Source organism: Haematobia irritans, chromosome 4 (assembly GCF_050003625.1).
Source record: "Haematobia irritans isolate KBUSLIRL chromosome 4, ASM5000362v1, whole genome shotgun sequence".
Classification (NCBI taxonomy): Eukaryota; Metazoa; Arthropoda; class Insecta; order Diptera; family Muscidae; genus Haematobia; species Haematobia irritans.
This window is the reverse complement of record NC_134400.1, coordinates 35,395,130-35,415,373: the sequence shown is the minus strand read 5'-3', so window position 1 is coordinate 35,415,373 and position 20,244 is coordinate 35,395,130. Positions and strand designations below refer to the sequence as shown.

The window sequence follows — 20,244 nt, the reverse complement described above, 5'->3', positions numbered from 1 at the left end:
GTGGCAACCGTGGTGTGAACCCTGGAAAATGGAAATGATACTCTTCACCAAAAGAACAAAAATGATCGTTCGATACAAAGCTCTTGAATTCAAGGGACGGAGTTGAATTTCTGGAAATCAACAAGATACTGGGAATTCTCTGGGACTCCAAACTGAAGTGGATGGACAATGCCACTGCGTCATTGAGGACCACAGCCACTGTTGCTGTGGCGGTGCTTATGGGAGTATGCCCGCTCTATGGGAGCCGCCGTGGTGCAATGGTTAGCATGCCCGCCTTGCATACACAAGGTCGTGTGTTCGATTCCTGCTTCGACCGACCACCAAAAAGTTTTCCAGCGGTGGATTATCCCACCTCAGTAATGCTGGTGACATTTCTGAGGGTTTCAAAGCTTCTCTAAGTGGTTTCACTGCAATGTGGAACGCTGTTCGCACTGGGCTATAAAAAGGAGGTCCCTTGTCATTGAGCTTAATATGGAATCGGGCAGCACTCAGTGATAAGAGAGAAGTTCACCAATGTGGTATCACAATGGACTGAATTGTCTAAGTGAGCCTGATACATCGGGCTGCCACCTAACCTAACCATGCCCGCTCGATTTGCCCAAAAAAAAAACAGTATATGGGACGCTCATGAGATTTAAGCTTGGATACACTGGAGACAATATACACTGTTTGCAGACATACTGAACTTCTTGCCGAGCGTCTGGTTAGGTTATCTGCATATACCGATATACATTATACCAAGTATGGAAGAGCAAAGGGAAGGAGGATACCTTTTGGAACTCTGAATATGTATAAAGACGGATCTTAAATGCTCAAAGCAACCAGTAGCGGCCTTCATTGCACAGAACTAGGAATACGGAATAGCGATTGCAGTTTCACTCAGGTGGAAATTCCTGCGATCACAAAAGCTACTGAGTCACTGATGATGAGGCCGTTATTCAGGAGCAAGATCAGCTTATTCATCGACAGTCAAGCCGCTATAAAAACCCCTGGACAATGCAAACATTTTTGGTCTAAGGTAGTAAGCCACTGTCATCGAAAACTTAGGGTTCTCACTAACTCTGTGCTGGGTAGATGCGCATTGTGGAATAATGGGAAATGAAGAAGCAGGGGGCTAATCATGGCTTTCGATATCGAGAACTTTTGATCGAAATCAAAATTTTTCGGATCACGGGAGTCGATATCGAGTTTTTTGGATCGACAATTTTTTCGATTGGTAAATTGCAATCGTAAAACATGTTTCACTTGTTTTTACATTGTTTTCGCCATATAGGAATAGTAAAAATATTAGTTTTAGTTCGAATTGTTGCTAATTTGTAGTAAATTTGCATATGATGAACATATTTTGAATATTTAGGACTAATGCAACTCCAATAAAAGTTAATCAAAAATTGGTTATAGTCGAGTCCGGGAGCGAGCATCCTAGCTTGGCAAAGAACCATATATAAAGTGCACATGCTAGATCGATATCCAAGAAAGTGTGATCAACCAAATACCGTACCATTCCGTGACAACATAACGCTTCTGGACCACCTTGTAAGAATAGTGAATTATGAAGGTTTCCACTCGCAACAAATTGTAAGACGGCAGGCAATTGTAAAGTGATAGAATTGACGTTGACATGCCACCAAAAATTATTTCCCATTTGAACGCCAGCCGAAATCGTCCATTGAGCCTGCAAAAGGTGACTTTCTAACAGTGCACACCATTTCAAACCCATGTACTTACACCAATAACAATGTGCACTTTTATTCCTTATTTGTCGCTGAATTATTTTATATTCATCTCATCCTCCAATTTGGAAGGAATTCGGAGGAATGTATGGGTCCATAAGATATAATGCAATACAATTTACTTTTTACTTTGAAACCTCCAAAAACATGTTTTTTCTACATTCTATTTTGTGACGCTAGCTTAATTTTGTCATATCATTTTGTTTTGCTTCGTTTTTTGCTGTTGGCAACGCTTAAGAAATTGCATCAAATTTCGATCGAATCCCGTGATCCAAACTTTTAATCGTATCGACAATTTTTTCGATACGATTATGAATTCGATATCGAATGCCGTGATTAGCCCCCAGATGTGTTTTATATCTCATCGGAAGATGCAAGAAAACCAATTTCATATGGTGACGAAAAGAACCGTAGGAATTGTGAAATTCTGATGGTGATGATCAGACAGGAATTATGAACTTTAAAAGGCTTTATAACAGGACATAGGTTAGGTTTAATGGCAGTGGTTAGGTTAGGTTTAGTGGTTGGTGACCAATGGTCACCAGCATTACTGAGGTTCTCTAAGTGGTTTCACTGCAATGTGGGGATTATCCACAGCTGGAAAATTTTTTGGTGTTCCGTCGAAGTAGGGATAAAAGATATTATAAAACTTTTGGTCGTTTGATTAAAATTGCTTTATTTATTATAAGTCTAGCCTTAGTGTTGTGTAAATATAGTATCCAAAAATTGCTGTAGCCTAATCTTTCATATTAAATTAATATATTTTTTCAGTATAAGTGCAGAAGTTTTAAAATCCGAAAATTTGGTGTATGTTCAAAACTTATTTTTATATAACTTATTTGTCACAACCATGCTATTTCGAGAAAATTGCATATCAGATTTCTACAAGCGTGTTTATATAAGGCGAGAAAACAATATTTTTGCGACAAATATATTTTTTAATCCCTGTGAAAAATTAACATTATGCTCGTGAGACATATTTAGGTTGATCACATTCCTTCTCTGGTTACATAGTCGAGGCTAATGTCTCCCAATTAGAGCAATAATAGTCCCTTCGAATTGTGATTGATGTATTTACTCGGTAAAATTCAACAACATCATGGCAATCGAATAAACTGTCTTGGTCACTTGCAATCCAGTGTTCATTGACAATGGCATTACAGAGCCAATAGTGAGACCTCCAGTATTTTGGGTCATTATCATCATGATGAGCAACATTTTCTTTTCGCTAATGGACATTTTATACCAATTCACATCATTATAGCAAGCCTCAATGAACTCATCATTCTGGAATGGTTTTAAAAATAAAAATTAATTTTCTTTGGATTACTTAGAAAAGTATTGCAAAAAAAAAAGAAATACTTACGGCAATTTCCACCATTGTTCCCATGCCACAGTAAACGTACATCATTACAAAACAATAGAGTAAATAGACATATCCGCTGGGCCAAGCACCAACCATTATACAAAACATGGTACAAACAATGCCCAAGGCATAAGTGGAGATTTTGACCAGAATTACCCAGTAAAATGTAAATTGGCTTGTTTGCAGAAAACTAAGGGAGAGATTATTTACTATAGTGGGACTGATATGTAATACAATCAATTGCAGGTTGCTACAGTTTCTAAACAGCTCGTCTAACAGCTAATAGATTTATACCAGTGACAGTTCATTTTATTGTCTACACGCGTTCAAAAGCCTTTTTGATATTTTAAATTTAGAAATAAACCTATTCGTGATGAAACTTAAGTTGGTTTGTAATTGGCTGAAAAAACCACACGCAAAAAAATAATTCTTTCCTCCCAAACGAAATTTTAGACAAACAAAGTTCGTTTCTCATTTGCTTTTCGCTGTAAGGAAGTGTATTTGGAAGAAAAGTATATACTTTTTGTGACAAACGTTTATTCTTTTCCAGGATGTAAAAACAATTTCATAAAGACTAACTCAAAAAAAAAAAAACAAGTATATACGGCCGTAAGTTCGGCCAGGCCGAAGCTTATGTACCCTCCATCATGGATTGCGTAGAAACTTCATCTAAACACTGCCATCCACAATCGAATTACTTAAGTTGCGGTAACGCTTGCCGATGGCAAGGTATCTTAAAACCTCTTAACACCATCTTCTAAATTGTATGTAAGTCCATACGTGGTATATATTAAATCAAAAAAAAAAAATCGATCCAATACGTATATAATTCTGTTTGACCGATATGGGCCAATTTTTGTGTGATTGGACCAATTTTGGTATGGTTGTTAGCGACCATATACTAACAACACGTGCCTAATTTGAACCGGATCGGATGAATTTTGCTCCTCCAAGAGGCTCCGGAGGTCAAATCTGGAGAATGTTTTATATGGGGGCTATATATAATTATGGACAGATATGGACCAATTCCGGCACGGTTGTTAAAGATCATATACTAACACCATGTTCCAAATTACAACCGGATTGGATGAAATTTGCTTCTCTTGGAGGCTTCGCAAGCCAACTCTGGAGATCGGTATATAGGGGGTCTATATATAAATATGGACCGATGTGGACCAATTTTTGCGTGGTTGTTAGAGACCATATACCAACATCACGTACCAAATTTCAGCCGGATCGGATGAAATTTACTTTTCTTTGAGGCTCCGCAAGCCAAATCTGGGGATCGGTTTATATGGGGGCTATATATAATTATGGACCGATGTGGACCAATTTTTGCATGATTGTTAGAGACCATATACCAACACCATGTACCAAATTTCAGCCGGATCGGATGAAATATGCTTCTCTTAGAGGCTCCACAAGCCAATTCTGGGGATCGGTTTATATGGGGGCTATATATAATTAAGGACCGATATGGACCAATTTGTCCATGGTTGTTAGAGACCATATACCAACATCATGTACCAAATTTCAGCCGGACCGGATGAAATTTTCTTCTGTTTGAGGCTCTGCAAGCCAAATCTGGGGATCGGTTTATATGGGGGCTATATATAATTATTGACCGATGTGAACCAATTTTTGCATGGTTGTTAGAGACCATATACCAACACCATGTAATTTGCTTCTCTTTTTGGCTCCGCAAGCCAAATAAAGGGATCGGTTTATATGGGGGCTATATATAATTATGGACCGATGTGGACCAATTTTTGCATGGTTGTTAGAGACCATATACCAACACCATATACTAAATTTCAGCCGGATCGGATGAAATATGCTTCTGTTAGAGGCTCCTCAAGCTAAATCTGAGGGTCCCTTTATATGGGGGCTATACGTAAAAGTGGACCGATATGGCCCATTTTCAATACCATCCGACCTACATCGATAACAACTACTTGTGCCAAGTTTCAAGTCGATAGCTTGTTTCGTTCGGAAGTTAGCGTGATTTCAACAGACGGACGGACGGACGGACATGCTTAGATCGACTCAGAATTTCACCACGACCCAGAATATATATACTTTATGGGGTCTTAGAGCAATATTTTGATGTGTTACAAACGGAATGACAAAGTTAATATACCCCCATCCTATGATGGAGGGTATAAAAAAACATTGTTTTCTTGCTAATTGCATTTTCCCTCACATCTTTCTCACATCCACGAGGTTTTTTAGCTCCTAACACCTTTTCCTGTAATACCAACAATGTAGAAGAAATTATACCATTTTATAAATTTTTAAATTTTTTTTACATTTCACCTGGACGGAAAATCGAACCGCGGACCATGCACTTTGTAAGCCAACACACTAACCACTGAGCTATGTACCTGTTATGGTCATCAATAGATAATTATCCATATAAGTTATATTTATATAGCATAGCTTGCGGCGCCCACGAACCCAATAAACAAAGTTTATTTAACAGAAACAAACATTTAGTTTGGCACCGTGAAGCAGTGGTTGCTACGTCAGACTTGCTTGCCAAGGGTCGTGGGTTCGATCCCTGCTTCGATCAAAGTTTTTTTTTTTGTTTTTTTACATATATTCCAGATATGTTCGGAAGATTCCGAAAAAATGTTCAACATTACATATTAAATTTTGAACTGTAAAATGTGTCTTATTAAAGACCTAAAGTCAGAAAAGAACAGTGTTTGATATACAGTAATCCCTCGATTTACGTCGTCTCGGTTTACGTTGTTTCGATTTACGTCGTCAAATTTTTTGTTCCATTAAACTTCGATTTACGTCGCAATTCGATTTACGTCATCGATTTTTTTGCCAACTTTATCAGAAACGCCTTCCATACGTAAAATATGTATCAACGATGATGACATCGAAAATTTTTTTTCTGAAATTCTTACCGAAATTACTGAATTACCTTTATTTTTCAAGTTTTTTATTATGTACACGCATATACATACATAAGTGGAGTTAGGAGTAAGTAAGAGTAATTGTTAATTAGGTTTACGTCGTTTCGGCTAACGTCGTCAAATTCCGGAACCAATCACGACGTAAATCGAGGGATTACTGTAAACGAAATGGACTGTGTTTTTGTTTCAAAAATAACTTTTTTTATTGAAAAAATAAAAATTTTGTAACAAACGAATTTTTTAAAAATTTTTTTAAAAAAGTTTAAAATTTTCGAAGCAATTCAAAAATCTCTAACAAAAGAAAAACGTTTTCGGTACACGTTTTCCAAACGTTGTTTTTCTTTGCGTGCACAAGTGGCTATCGTTAGAACCTTCCACAATTAAACTGTGAAAATATTTTTTGTACGATTACTCATTCCTGTGTTGTCTTTTTTTTTCAAAGAAATGTTTTATTATTTTATTTTAGAAGTTTATTTCAGTATTTGCAATATTATAAGTTTATTATAACCTCTCTTATTAGCGGCTATTTTTGGGTGCTAAAATATCCCTATATGTGAAATTGTAAGTGTTTTAACGATTTTATCTTGAACCATCAAGGGATATTTACTACTTCTACAAAAGGGGAGAACTTACTCACAATGGTATTTGATAGGATAACCTTAAACGAATCTTAAGTACCCACCACCATGAATCAAATATTATAGTTTACTTTGAAAACTCTTCGTCGTAGCGGGTTACTTGATAATATATAGAATTCCCGAAGAATAATGTAAAGATTCTACCTATGAAGACTAGATCAGATTCTGGATTTATGAGAACCAATTTTGTTTGAGTTTTAGAGAAATCATAAACATATCGTGTATATGATGAAATAACGCCTTGATTTAAAATCTTAAATCTCTAGATTTTTTTTCCGCCATTATTTAAATGAATACGATGAGTAAAATCTGGAAATTTTACTTTCAGTTTCAAGCAATTTTCATGATCAGTGCGCCTGCTACACCCTGAAAGAAGTGTTTTCTTTTCTGAGGAACGACAAGCAAAGTTTTCTTTTGACACCAATTTTAGAGACAATCGTTGAATCGCTTATCAAAAATTCGGATTAGTTTGCTCTAAACGAAAATCTATATATATATAAAATTCAATCTATGTTTGTTTGTTTGTATGTTCCGAGTTGGCTCTGAAACGGCTGAACCGATTTACTTGAAACTTTCAGAGATCGTAGGGGGCGTTCATGTGGTGAAAATAGGATACCTCATTTTTTGACACCTGGTCGCGGAGGGGGACCTCCCCTTTGTCGGACTTTTTGAAAATTTGACCAAAGTTGACCGATTTGCTTGAAATTTTCATTGATGGTTGGGTTTGGTATCTAGACAAAGATCCGCTACTTCATATTTCGATATTTAGTGGCGGAGGGGGACCTCCCCTTTGTTCGACTTTTTTTAAAGTACAGTGAAAAAACTAAAATTCTCTAAATTATCTGAGATTTACAGAGAACATGCGGTGAGGTTATGGAATTAATATGGGGTACCTGATGGTTTCATATGTGGAAGGGGAGGGGAGGACCTCCCCCTTGCCATACATTTTTAAACTTGGAACAAAATTATGCGATTTGCTTGAAATTTTCATTGAATGTTGGGGTTGGCATCTAGACAAAAATCCGCTACATTATTTTTCGATATTTGGCCGGGGAGGGGGACCACCCCTTTGCCCGACTTTTTTTTTAAAGTACAGTGAAAACAAAACTAAACTCCCCCGCCTGAAATTTTACGGAAAAATGAGTGAGGTTATGATATTTATATCAGGTTCCTAATTTTTTAATAAAAATAAAAGGACATAGGGAGACATCCGCTTCTCTTAAGTAACTACATACAGAGAAACAATTAAACTTTACCGAGTTACTTGAAATTACAGAGGACTGGGGAGAGGTTACGATATTAATAGTTGATACCTGATTTTGTGATATTTGGACGGAAGAGAGACCGCCCCTTTAGGCCTATAATTTGCTTGACATTTTCTGGGACGTTTACAAAAGATACGCTACATCACTTTTCGATATTTGGTCGGGGAGTAAGTCCTCCTCTAAAACTGCAAAAAAAAAAAAAAAATTCTTAAGTTTTCTTGAAATTTACAAAGGCAGTTGAGGAAGGTTATGAACGAAGGGAAGTTTCAAGAATTTTCAGGGAAAGTTGGGGGTGCTTTTCACTACGGTGTTTGTCGATATTGTATCGGGGAAAGTGACGTCCCTTTAAAACAATAAGCAAAATTTAAACATCTCCGATCTACTTGAAATTTACAGGGAACGTGGGAGGAGGTGATTAAATTTATACATGATTTTTAAATTAGTATATGATTTTTCGATATCTGGTTGGAGAAGGGGAAAATTGAAATAAACTTTGTCGATTTACTTCGATTGAATTTATAGGGACCATTGAGTAGTTATGAAATTATGTTAATATATTGTACGTGATAGTCCGATATCAGGTCAGAGTGGAGCGAAGGTGGGGAGAGGGTTCACTTTTGTCCGTTTTTTTTTTTTTTTTCTTAAATTGAAAGTAGAGGGTTGTCCGTAAATGGGAATTTTATGACTTTTGCACAGGCTTCTGCCAGACTTCTTTTTAGTAAAGAACTTAAATTTACATGAAATTGGCAGAGGGTGCATCATTTTCCAACATTTTAGCAAATGTTAATGTGGTAAAATTGTTCACTACTTTTGCTTTTTCCGATTTGTTAGATGGGAAACAGTAATTCTTTGTATGTTATTATAATATAGTGCTTAATTTTCAGATATGTTGAGGAGAAGGATACCTTTCATTGACAAACCACACTTAAAATTCACAAGAAATATAGAAGATTTTCCAACTACTTGAATACAGAACATTATTTAATAAATTTGGAGGAAAGGGTACACCCTCTCCCCGACATTTTTTAAGACGAACCGTTTTACATATGCATATCCGCCGTATTTGTACCTATAAACGAAAGAGCAAGTAGTCCGATTTGTTTGAAAGAATTCAAATCTTTTCGAATTTGTTTTCAGCACGAAGAACATGGTTGACTAAGTTAACGCAAAATGTTCCTACAAATACGCTTCGGAAGGCGCAGCGAAGCGGGCCGGGTTACGCTAGTTTTCTATAAAAATAAAATTTTGATAGATTATTTTTGGCTCGAGTGGCAACCATGATTATGAACCGATATGGACCAATTTTTGTGTGATTGGGGATCGGCTATATATAACTATAGACCGTTATGGACCAATTTTGGCATGATTATTAGCGGCCTTATACTAACACCACGTTGCAAATTTCAATCGGATCAGATGGATTTTACTCCTCCAAGAGGCTTCGGAGATCAAATCTGGGGAACGGTTTATATAGGGGCTATATATAATTATGGACCGATATGGACCAATTCTTGCGTGTTTGTTAGAGACCACATTCTAACACCACGTTCCAAATTTCAACCGGATCGGATGCATTTTGCTCCTCCAAGAGGCTCCGGAGGACAAATCTGGGGATCGATTTATATGGGGGCTATATATAAATATGGACCGATATGGACTAATTTTTACATGGTTGTTAGAGACCATATACTTACACCATGTACCAAATTTCATCCAGATAGGATGAAATATGCTACTTTTATAGCCTTCGCAAGCCAAATCTGACGGTCCTTTTATAAGGGGGCTATACCTAAAAGTGGTCCGATATGGCCCATTTGCAGTACCATCCAACCTACAACAATAACAACTACTTGTGCCAAGTTTCAAGTCGATAGCTTCTTTCGTTCGGAAGTTAGCGTGATTTCAACAGACGGACGGACGGACATGCTTAGATCGACTCAGAATTTCACCACGACCCATAATATATATACTTTATGGGGTCTTAGAGCAATATTTCGATGTGTTACAAATGTAATGACATCCTATGGTGGAGGGTATAAAAATTTACCTGTTTTTTGTTCTGCTTTTTGATATATGGTATAATTTATTTTTATTTGCAGTTACATGATGTCTGCGTTGGTACATTTGATGGGCACGAAGTAAATATGGAATGATTACTTATTGTTGAAATTGAACCAAAATAGAGTGTTTAAAAAAATATGTGATGTTTGCTTGCACGACATTATAAATACAAATAAACAATGTTTTAATTTACAAATAAATAAATAAAGTTAATTTTGTGTCTTAATTTTACAAGTGGCGTCCTTTTCTCGACGACGAAAAAAGTTTTTTTCATAAAAATCAAAACATTTTAGGTTGTGACCATGTTCTTTTAACTGGAAGAAAAACATTTTTGACGAATACCATAACATTTTAGATCCTGACCATTGTCTTTTAATGGAAACAACATTTTTTATAAATATAAAAACATTTTAGATGAGGACAATTTTATTTTTCTTAGAACCATGTTCACTGAGCCAACATGCTTGCAGGTGAAAATGTTACATGGTCGCGGCAAAAATAGCTCCTATCATATTATTTTGCTCTTCGAATATGATTGTGACAATCATGTTTCTTCTCTGCGTGCTTATATCGTCTTAGAATTTCTCCCTGATCAAGAATATATGTTATATACTTTATATAGTCGGAAATCGATATTTCGATGTGTTACACACGGAATGACAAACTTATTACACCCCAACACCATTCTATGGTGGTGGGTATAATTAAATTGAATTAAAAATTGAGTTTTGTCAAAAATTTATTTCTATAGGAAATTTTCTTCAAATATAACTTGTATAGAAAATTTTCTGAAAATTTTATTTCTATAGAAAATTCAAGTATTCTACCAATCAGTAAAAAAATTTACCATTTTTTGGAAAATCCTACCAACTATGGCAACCGTGGTAGTATCGCGTCCAAAAAGTGGACGATAAACAACCGGTAACTATACCACAAAAGGTTTCGAAAATGGTACCTTGCTATTATTTCGTCTGCTGGCTGACTTATTCCAGCAACAGTTCATTTTATAGTCTACTAGCGTAACCCGGCCCGCTTCGGTGCGCCTTCCGAAGCATATTTGGAGGAATGTTTTGCGTTAACTTAGCCAACTATATCCTTCGTGCTGAAAACAAATTCGAAAAGATTTGAATTCTTTTAAACAAATCGGACTACTTGATTTTTCGTTTATAGGTACAAATACGGCGGGAGACGGTGTACCTTCTTCTATATTTCTTGTGAATTTTAAGTGTGGTTTGTCAACGAAAGCTATCCTTCTCCTCAACTTATCTGAAAATGTATAATAACATACAAAGAATTACTGTTTCCCATCCAATAAATTGGAAAAAGCAAAAATAGTAAACAATTTTACCACATTAACATTTGCTAAAATGTTGGAAAATGATGCACCCTCTACGTTGGCTGCCAATTTCATGTACATTTAAGTTCTTTACTAAAAAGAAGTCTGGCAGAAGCCTGTGAAAAATCATAAAATTATGTACCGAGTTCCCATTTACGGACAACCCTCTACTTTCAATTTAAGAAAAAAAAAAACGGACAAAGGGGAACCCTCCCCCCACCATCGCTCCACTCCAACCTGATATCGGACTATCACGTACCCTATATTAATTTCGCAACTACTGAATGGTCCTTATAAATTCTATCGAAGTAAATCGACAAAGTTTATTTCAATTTTCCCCTTCCCCAACCAGATATCGAAAGATCATATACTAATTTAAAAATTATGTATAAATTTAATCACCTCCTCCCACGTTCCCTGTAAATTTCAAGTAGATCGGCGATGTTTAAATTTTGCTCTATTGTTTTAAAGGGACGTCACTTTCCCCGATACAATATCGACAAACACCGTAGTGAATAGCACCCCTAACTTTCCCTGAAAATTCTTGAAACTTTCCTTCAAGTGTGGGGCAAGGAAGGTTGCCTCTTCGTTCATAACCTTCCCCCACTGCCTATGTAAATTTCAAGAAAACTTAAGAATTTTTGTTTGTTTTTTTTTGCAGTTTTAGAGGAGGACCTCCTCCCCGACTAAATATCGAAAAGTGATGTAGCGTATCTTTTGTAAACGTCCCAGAAAATGTCAAGCAAATTATAAGCCTAAAAGGGCGGCCTCTCTTCCGTCCAAATATCACAAAATCAGGTATCAACTATTAATATCGTAACCTCTCCCCAGTCCTCTGTAAATTTCAAGGGGTGGTCCCCCTCCCCGACCAAGTATCGAAAAATAATGTAGCGGATTTTTGTCTAGATGCCAACTCCAACATTCAATGAAAATTTCGAGCAAATCGCATAATTTTGTTCCAAGTTTCAAAAAGTAGGGCAAGGGGGAGGTCCCCCTCCCCATCCACATATGAAATCATCGGGTACCCCATATTAATTCCATAACCTCACCACATGTTCTCTGTACATCTCAGATAATTTAGAGAATTTTAGTTTTTTCACTGTACTTAAAAAAAAGTCGAAGAAAGGGGAGGCCCCCCTCCGCCACCAAATATCGAAATAAAAAGTAGCGGATCTTTGTCTAGATGCCAACCCCAATCTTCAATGAAAATTTCAAGCAAATCGGTCAACTTTGGTCCAATTTTCAAAAAGTCCGACGAAGGGGAGGTCCCCCTCCGCGACCAGGTGTCAAAAAATGAGGTACCCTATTTTCACCACATGAACGCCCCCTACGATCCAACCAACTCGGTACATACAAACAAACAAACAAACAAATAAACAAACATAGATTGAATTTTATATATATAGATTGCATTTCGAAATAAAGCTATTAATGATAAAATTCAAGCGTGATAGTGTGATTATTTGCAGCAGAACCGAAGTACCTATCGTTAGAGAGTTCCACAATTAACTGTAAAAAATCCATGCTCGTAACCATGTTGCATTGCGTCCAGGAAGTGGAAAAACGCTAACTGCATCAGAAATTATTAGAAAATTAAGGGCCAGATTTGATCGAAATCCATGCAATGGTAAAGAACTCCCGAAAACGAATTCAACACATATTCAAAACGTGAAAGAGCTCACCGATGCCCAAAAAAATTAGCCATGAAAGGGCAAGGAGTTACTTCGCTTGCACGAACGTGGCCAGTTACCGAATGGAGCAGTTTATGAGCAAAAATTGGCAAAACTTGCCAAAGAGGTCAGATAAACATTTACACCTTCGATTGCCCCCCAGAACTCGAAGGTATATATCATCGGCAGCTGTAACGGCTGAGCGTCGCTGCTCGCTCGTATTCATCGTCCGTGGGGTCAAAATAAATACCAAATAATACCAAATGGGGAAATATCCTTACAACACTATTGAAGACCTAGTCAGACAAAAATTGCGGCCACAGACCTCGAACATTCCACCAGACCTCTACCCCACAATGGCCACCAAAATCTCCAGATCTTAAGCCGTTGGACTATTTTGCCTGTTGCATTATGGAAAGTGAGGTTGGCACTACAAACTATCAAAGTTGTGATTATCTCACGATAGCGCTTCGCTTGAAATGGGGAAATATATTGCAGTGGCATTTTTGTGAAGCGTATGATAGATTTGTTGGTCCTCATTAAAGCCATAATTCGTGCCAAAGGACGAAAAAACCCGTAACAATGCCAGAGTTGATCCTAAAAGTGAACGCTCGAAAATTTAACGAAATCCACGCCGCAGTGACAGACAAGTTGCTCGTGAGCTGAGCACATCGCAAGAACTGATGCAACACATATTGAAGAATGAGCTCGGACTAAAGCCATTTAAATTCCAAAAAGTAAAAGAGCTCGCCGATGTTAGATTGGAAATAAACAAGAAATTGTTTCGCTTGAACTAAAGTGCCCAGTTACCGAATTTGGTTGTCTCCGATGAGAAGCAATTTGTGAATAAATAAAATGATCGGGTTTACTTGCCATAGAAGTCATCTGAAAACAAGTAAGGAAAGTCTAAAGTCGGGCGGTGCCGACTATGTTATACCCTGCACCACTTTGTAGATCTAAATTTTCGATACCAAATCACATCCGTCAAATATGTTGGGGGCTATATATAAAGGTTTGTCCCAAATACAAACATTTAAATATCACTCGATCTGGAAGAATTTGATAGACTTCTACAAAATCTAAAGACTCAAAATTTAAGTCGGCTAATGCACTAGGGTGGAAAAAACAAAATATGGGAAACGTTTAAATCTGAAGCAATTTTAAGGAGACCTCGAAAAAGTTTATTTATGGTTTATCGCTCGATATATATGTATTAGAAGTTTAGGAAAATTAGAGTCATTTTTACAACATTTCGACTAAGCAGTGGCGATTTTACAAGGAAAATGTTGGTATTTTGACCATTTTTGTCGAAATCAGAACCGATTTCAACCAAATTTGGCAGCCATATGCTAATTCTACTCCCTGTGCAAAATTTCAACTAAATCGGAGTTAAAAATTGGCCTCTGTGGTCATATGAGTGTAAATCGGGCGAAAGCTATATATGGGAGATATATCTAAATCTGAACCGATTTCAACCAAATTTGGCAGACATAGCTACAATGCTAATTCTACTCCCTGTGCAAAAATTCAATTAAATCGGAGTAAAAGATTGGCCTCTGTGGTCATATGAGTGTAAATCGGGCGAAAGCTATATATGGGAGCTATATCTAAATCTGAACCGATTTCAACCAAATTTGGCACACATAGCTACAATGCTAATTCTACACCCTGTGCAAAATTTCAACTAAATCAGAGCAAAAACTTGGCCTCTGTGGTCATTTGAGTGTAAATCGGGCGAAATCTATATATGGGAGCTATTTCTAAATCTGAACCGATTTCCACCAAATTTGACACGCATAGCTATAATGCTAATTCTACTCCCTGTGCAAAATTTCAACTAAATCGGAGCAAAAACTTGGCCTCTGTGGGCAAATGAGTGTAAATCGGACGAAACCTATATATGGGAGCTATATCTAAATCTGAACCGATTTGGATGATATTTTGCAAGTTTTTCGAGACTCATAAAATATTCGGATGTACGGAATTTGAGGAAGATCGGTTGATATACACGCCAATTATGACCAGATCGGTGAAAAATATATATGGCAGCTATATCTAAATCTGAACCGATTTTTTCCAAAATCAATAGGGATCGTCTTTGGGCCGAAACAGGACCCTATACCAAATTTTAGGACAATCGGACTAAAACTGCGAGCTGTACTTTGCACACAAAAATACATCAACAGACAGACAGACGGACAGACAGACAGACAGACAGACGGACATCGCTAATTCGACTCAGAATTTAATTCTAAGACGATCGGTATGCTAAATGGGTCTCAGACTTTTCCTTCTTGGCGTTACATACAAATGCACAAACTTATTATACCCTGTACCACAGTAGTGGTGAAGGGTATACAAATTTCTGTGTAATTTTTTGGCGATACTTTCTTTGGTGGGTTTTTATGGGCCGATGGGAACCAATTTTTGCATGTCTCTTAAAAAATCGGATTATATAGGGAGCAATAACTAAAAGCACTGCGATAATACCCATTTTCAAAATCATTCGACCGATATTAATAACAACTACTCGAGTCAATTTTCAAGACATTAACTTGTTTCGTTTGGATGTTGTCAGACAAACGGACATTCCCTAAATCGATTTGGAATCATCATCACGACCAAAAATATATACACCATGCTTCATAGGGTCTGAGACCGGTATTCATTTTTAAGTTTTTTTATGCCAATCTATGATCCATGCTTTAGAGGTTCTGAGGCCGGTATTAATTTTTAAGTTTTCTATGCCAATCTATGATGGAGATAGAAGTGTGCGCTACTTTTACAGACTCACGCACGATCCACGACAATTTACGTAACTCACGACAAATTCACGAGACTCACGACATTTTCCAACCGGGGATGAGCATAGGTAACACAATTCATAAATAAAATATAGTTCGACAGCTAAATCAATTTCAGTTAACATACGATTAAGAATTAAGCCTCTAATGCCCAATTTATATTTAATAAGGAAGCTTTTAGTAAAACACACCTTAAGACGACAAAAATGGGCAAAATAAAGAGAAAACTTATTTGAAACTATTCAAGCGTCTTTGCAGCATATGCTGAATTTTACCGTATAAATTTTTCTTGCTTAGTTCTCTTGCTTTTGTGTCGTTAATATTGAAAATTTAATCAGCTGGCAAAAAATCGGGGCATTAGAGGGTTAAATCTTGAATTTTTTCGTGAGCCTGATTTTGTAGAAATTTTATTCACTCACATTCACGAACCGATTTTATTACTCACGTACCCTCACGCACGACATATTTATTTTAGTCCCATTCACGCACATTCACGAGAGTTGCTTCAGATTTTATTCACGACTCACGTGATTCACGCGTGTCACGACAATTTCGTGTCACACGCACACCATTTATACTTACATCAAATATTTTTGATGAAATTTGATGATATCTTTTAATACATCCAGAGATGTCTTGTGCCGCCCATTATCATCGTCTTCTTCATCTAATATCTCGTTAAGATTATGAAATTTACAACGCATTATACCCTTGAATGTTACAATTTGGGAGATGGGTGTTAAAAAGCCCATATCGACAGCATACAAACCAAATCCTCCAACTCCTATAAATATGAATTGTACCAGACTGGTGAAATAGTATCCAAATGTTGTATTTGGATCTATACCAGGACCAATACCTTGGACAATCAGATGGTTGGTGCCGTAAATATAATTATACAAAAATGTAAACGAGGCCATACCCACGACTAGCATAGCATTAATGAAAGCACACACTTTCATTAGATATGAAAGAAGTCGAATGCCTTTGTTTAGATATACTCGAAAATCGGAACTGATTGCTTCGTATTGCTCATAGAGCGAATACGTTTCATTCAAAAGAAAGCGTGTATTGATTTGTTGATTTAAAAAATTAGCCAAACCAACGGAACCCTAAAATTTTGAATAAAAATAAAAACAAAAAGTTTCAAAAGAAATTTAATTATATTATTTCTATAGTCATTACCTGAAGCAAAGTTCCTCCACCTAGACACAGGACCTGTACAATAATGGTCCAATCATTTTGTACCATATATCCATCATAAATGGTATAGGAGAAAAAAGCAAAACTGAATATAATCACCAAAATCACAAATACAGTTCGAAAATTAATTTTGTAATGGCTATTGAAAACATCAGCCCCACATAGATTTGCACAAAATCTTGTCACACGAACTATGGCCTGAAAGCCCGCCAAAGGACCTTTAGTGGTGAACATAACTTTTAGCTTTGAACAAAGATCTAGCAGGGATGGACTAAATATTATTTCATACCTTACAATTTGCTCTCCATTGAATTTTTAATAATTAATGGTAGTCACTGTAATTTGAAATAGTTTACAATGGGGACTAAAAAGATTTAATTGTAGCAAATTATAACACCGTATAAATTACTTGAGCAATCTCTTCACACCTTGGCTCTATTAAGTCCATGCAATTGGTGTACCCTACAGTATGAGGTAAGCGAAAATGTCATTGAAATTGAGCCGAATAAAATTTGTCATGTTAATGAATGAAGTATTTCTGAAGGCACAACTTTAAAAGCACTTCCATAAGTGTCCTCCCACAGATGACATTTATTTTAACTGCTCAGGAAGTTCTTTTGATTAAATTTTTTATAGCTCGCTTTTTTGCTATTTTTTAAGGGTAACTTAATTTTTTTTTTTCAAATAGGTTAAAAATATATAATTAAAATTTTGTCAAAGAAATACTAAATCCATTCTAGAAACAAGTATACACGCAGAGAAGAAACATGATTGTCACAATCATATTCGAAGAGCAAAATAATATGATAGGAGCTATTTTTGCGGCGACCATGTAACACTTTAACCTGCAACCATGTTGGATCAGTGAACATGATTCTGAGAAAAATATAATTGTCCTCATCTAAAATGTCATTATATTATAAATAAACAAGTAAGGAAAGTCTAAAGTCGGGCGGGGCCGACTATATTATACCCTGCACCACTTTGTAGATCCAAATTTTCGATACCATATCACATCCGTCAAATGTGTTGGGGGCTATATATAAAGGTTTGTCCCAAATACATACATTTAAATATCACTCGATCTTGACAGAATTTGATAGACTTCTACAAAATCTACAGACTCAAAATTTAAGTCGGCTAATGCACTAGGGTGGAACACAATGTTAGTAAAAACAAGTATATAAAGCAGTAAATTCGGCCGGGCCGAATTTTAAATACCCACCACCATGAATCAAGTATAATAGTTTACTATGAAAACTCTTCGTCGTAGTGGGTTACTTGATAATATATAGAATTGTAGGGGGTTTGATGACAAATATTCTCCCAAACGAGCCAGCTCCCGAAGACATACTTTAAAGATTCTACCTATGAAGGCCAGATAAGATTCTGGATTTATGAGAACCAATTTTGTTTGAGTTTTAGAGAAAATATAAACAAATCGTGTATATGTTGAAATTACGCCTTGACTTAAAATCTTAAATCTGTAGATTTTTCCGCATTTATTTAAATACGATGAGTAAAATCTGGAACTTTTACTTTCAGTTTGAAGCAATTTTCATGATCAGTGCGCCTGCTATACCCTGAAAGAGGTGTTTTCTTTTTTGAGAAAGCAAAGTTTTCTTTTGACACAAATTTTAGAGACAATCGTTGAATAAACGAAAACACTTTATAAGAAAAAGACATTTCGTTTGTCTAAAATTTTATTATAAATTACTAATTTCCAGCAAATCGGATAAAAACTAAGGATTCTAGAAGCCCAAGAAATAAAGCCGGGAGATCGGTGTATATGGGGGCTATACCAAAACATGGACCGATAGGCACCATTTGCTACTCACATATTTGTGATCTTAAAATACCTCCAGATTTTCAATTTCAAATAAATCGGCCAGAAAATATAGTCTCTAGACGCCCAAGAAGTAAAAATCGAGAGATCAGTCTATATAGGGGTTATACCAAAAAATGGACCGATATACCTCAATTTCGGCACTCTTATTTGTGGTCTAAAAATCCCTCTAGATTTCGAATTTCAGGCAAATCATGTAATAAATACAGTTTATTGTAGCTCAAGAATTTCAGGCAAAGCGGATGTTAAATATAGTTTCTAGAAGCCCAAGAAGCAAAATGGGAGATCGGTCTATATGGGGGCTATACCAAAAATGGACCGATGGGCACCATTTTCGGCACACCTTTTTATGGTCCCAAAATAACTCTACATTTTCAATTTCAGAAAAATCGGAAAGAAAATATAGTTTCTAGAATCCCAAGATCAGTCCCTATGGGGGCTATATCAAAACATGGACCGATGAGCACCATTTTCGGCATACCTTTTTATGGTCCTCAAATACCTCTAGATTTCCAATTTCAGGCTAATCGGATGGTAAATATAGTTTCTAGAAGCCCTAAAAGCAAAATCGGGATATCGGTCTATATGGGGGCTATACAAAAACATGGACCGATGAGAACCATTTTCGGCACACCTTTTTATGGTCCTCAAATACCTCTATATTTTCAATTTCAGGCAAATTGGATAAAAACTACGGGTTTTGTAGGCCCAAGACTCCAAATCGGGAGGTTGGTTTATATGGGGGCTATATCAAAACATGGACCTATGCGGACCATTTTCGACACACCTCTTTATGGTCCCAAAACACCTTTAGATTTTCAATTTCATACAAATCGGATAGAAAATACTGTTTCTAGACGCGTAAGAAGAAAAATCGGGAGATCGGTCTATATGGGGGCTATACCAAAACATGGACCGATATGGACCATTTTCGACACACCTCTTTATAGTCCCATAATACCTCTAGATTTCCAATTTCAGGCAAATCGGATTGTAAATATAGTTTCTAGACGCCCAAGAAGCAAAATCGGGAGATCGGTCTATATGGGGGCTGTATCAAAACATTGACCGATGAGAACCATTTTCGGCACACCTTTTTATGGTCCTCAAATACCTCTATATTTTCAATTTCAGGCAAATTGGATAAAAACTACGGGTTTTATAGGCCCAAGACTCCAAATCGGGAGGTTGGTTTATATGGGGTCTATATCAAAACATGGACCTATGCGGACCATTTTCGACACACCTCTTTATGGTCCTAAAATACCTCTAGATTTTCAATTTCAGACAAATCGGATAGAAAATACTGTTTCTAGACGCCTAAGAAGTAAAATCGGGAGATCGGTCTATATGGGGGCTATACTAAAACATGGACCGATACGGACCATTTTCGAC

General features: G+C 36.6%; 1 protein-coding gene across 2 annotated transcripts; it reads right to left on the bottom strand.

Annotated features, from left to right (window-relative positions):
• Window positions 1-2,397: 2,397 nt before the first annotated feature.
• LOC142236506 (odorant receptor 67d-like) lies at window positions 2,398-17,198 on the bottom strand. Of its 2 annotated transcripts, XM_075307718.1 has the most exons (5): window positions 16,986-17,198; window positions 16,660-16,912; window positions 16,383-16,584; window positions 3,100-3,289; window positions 2,398-3,020 (listed from the first exon to the last, which is right to left on the bottom strand). In XM_075307718.1, the coding sequence occupies exons 1-5, from the start codon at window positions 17,049-17,051 to the stop codon at window positions 2,808-2,810; spliced, it is 924 nt and encodes a 307-aa protein (XP_075163833.1). In that variant the 5' UTR covers window positions 17,052-17,198; the 3' UTR covers window positions 2,398-2,807. The 2 variants fall into 2 exon arrangements, with proteins under 2 accessions (XP_075163833.1, XP_075163832.1); XM_075307717.1 differs by having other exon boundaries at window positions 16,383-16,912.
• Between the last annotated feature and the right edge of the window lie 3,046 nt (window positions 17,199-20,244).

Excerpts from the sequence above, each read along its gene's own strand:
- LOC142236506 (XM_075307717.1), bottom strand. The coding sequence starts at position 17,051 with ATGGTACAAAATGATTGGACCATTATTGTACAGGTCCTGTGTCTAGGT. Across the intron at positions 16,913-16,985 it reads GTGGAGGAACTTTGCTTCAG|GGTTCCGTTGGTTTGGCTAA; the intron begins GTAATGACTATA and ends TCAAAATTTTAG. Across the intron at positions 3,290-16,382 it reads TTTCATCAAAAATATTTGAT|TTTTCTGCAAACAAGCCAAT; the intron begins GTAAGTATAAAT and ends TCTCTCCCTTAG.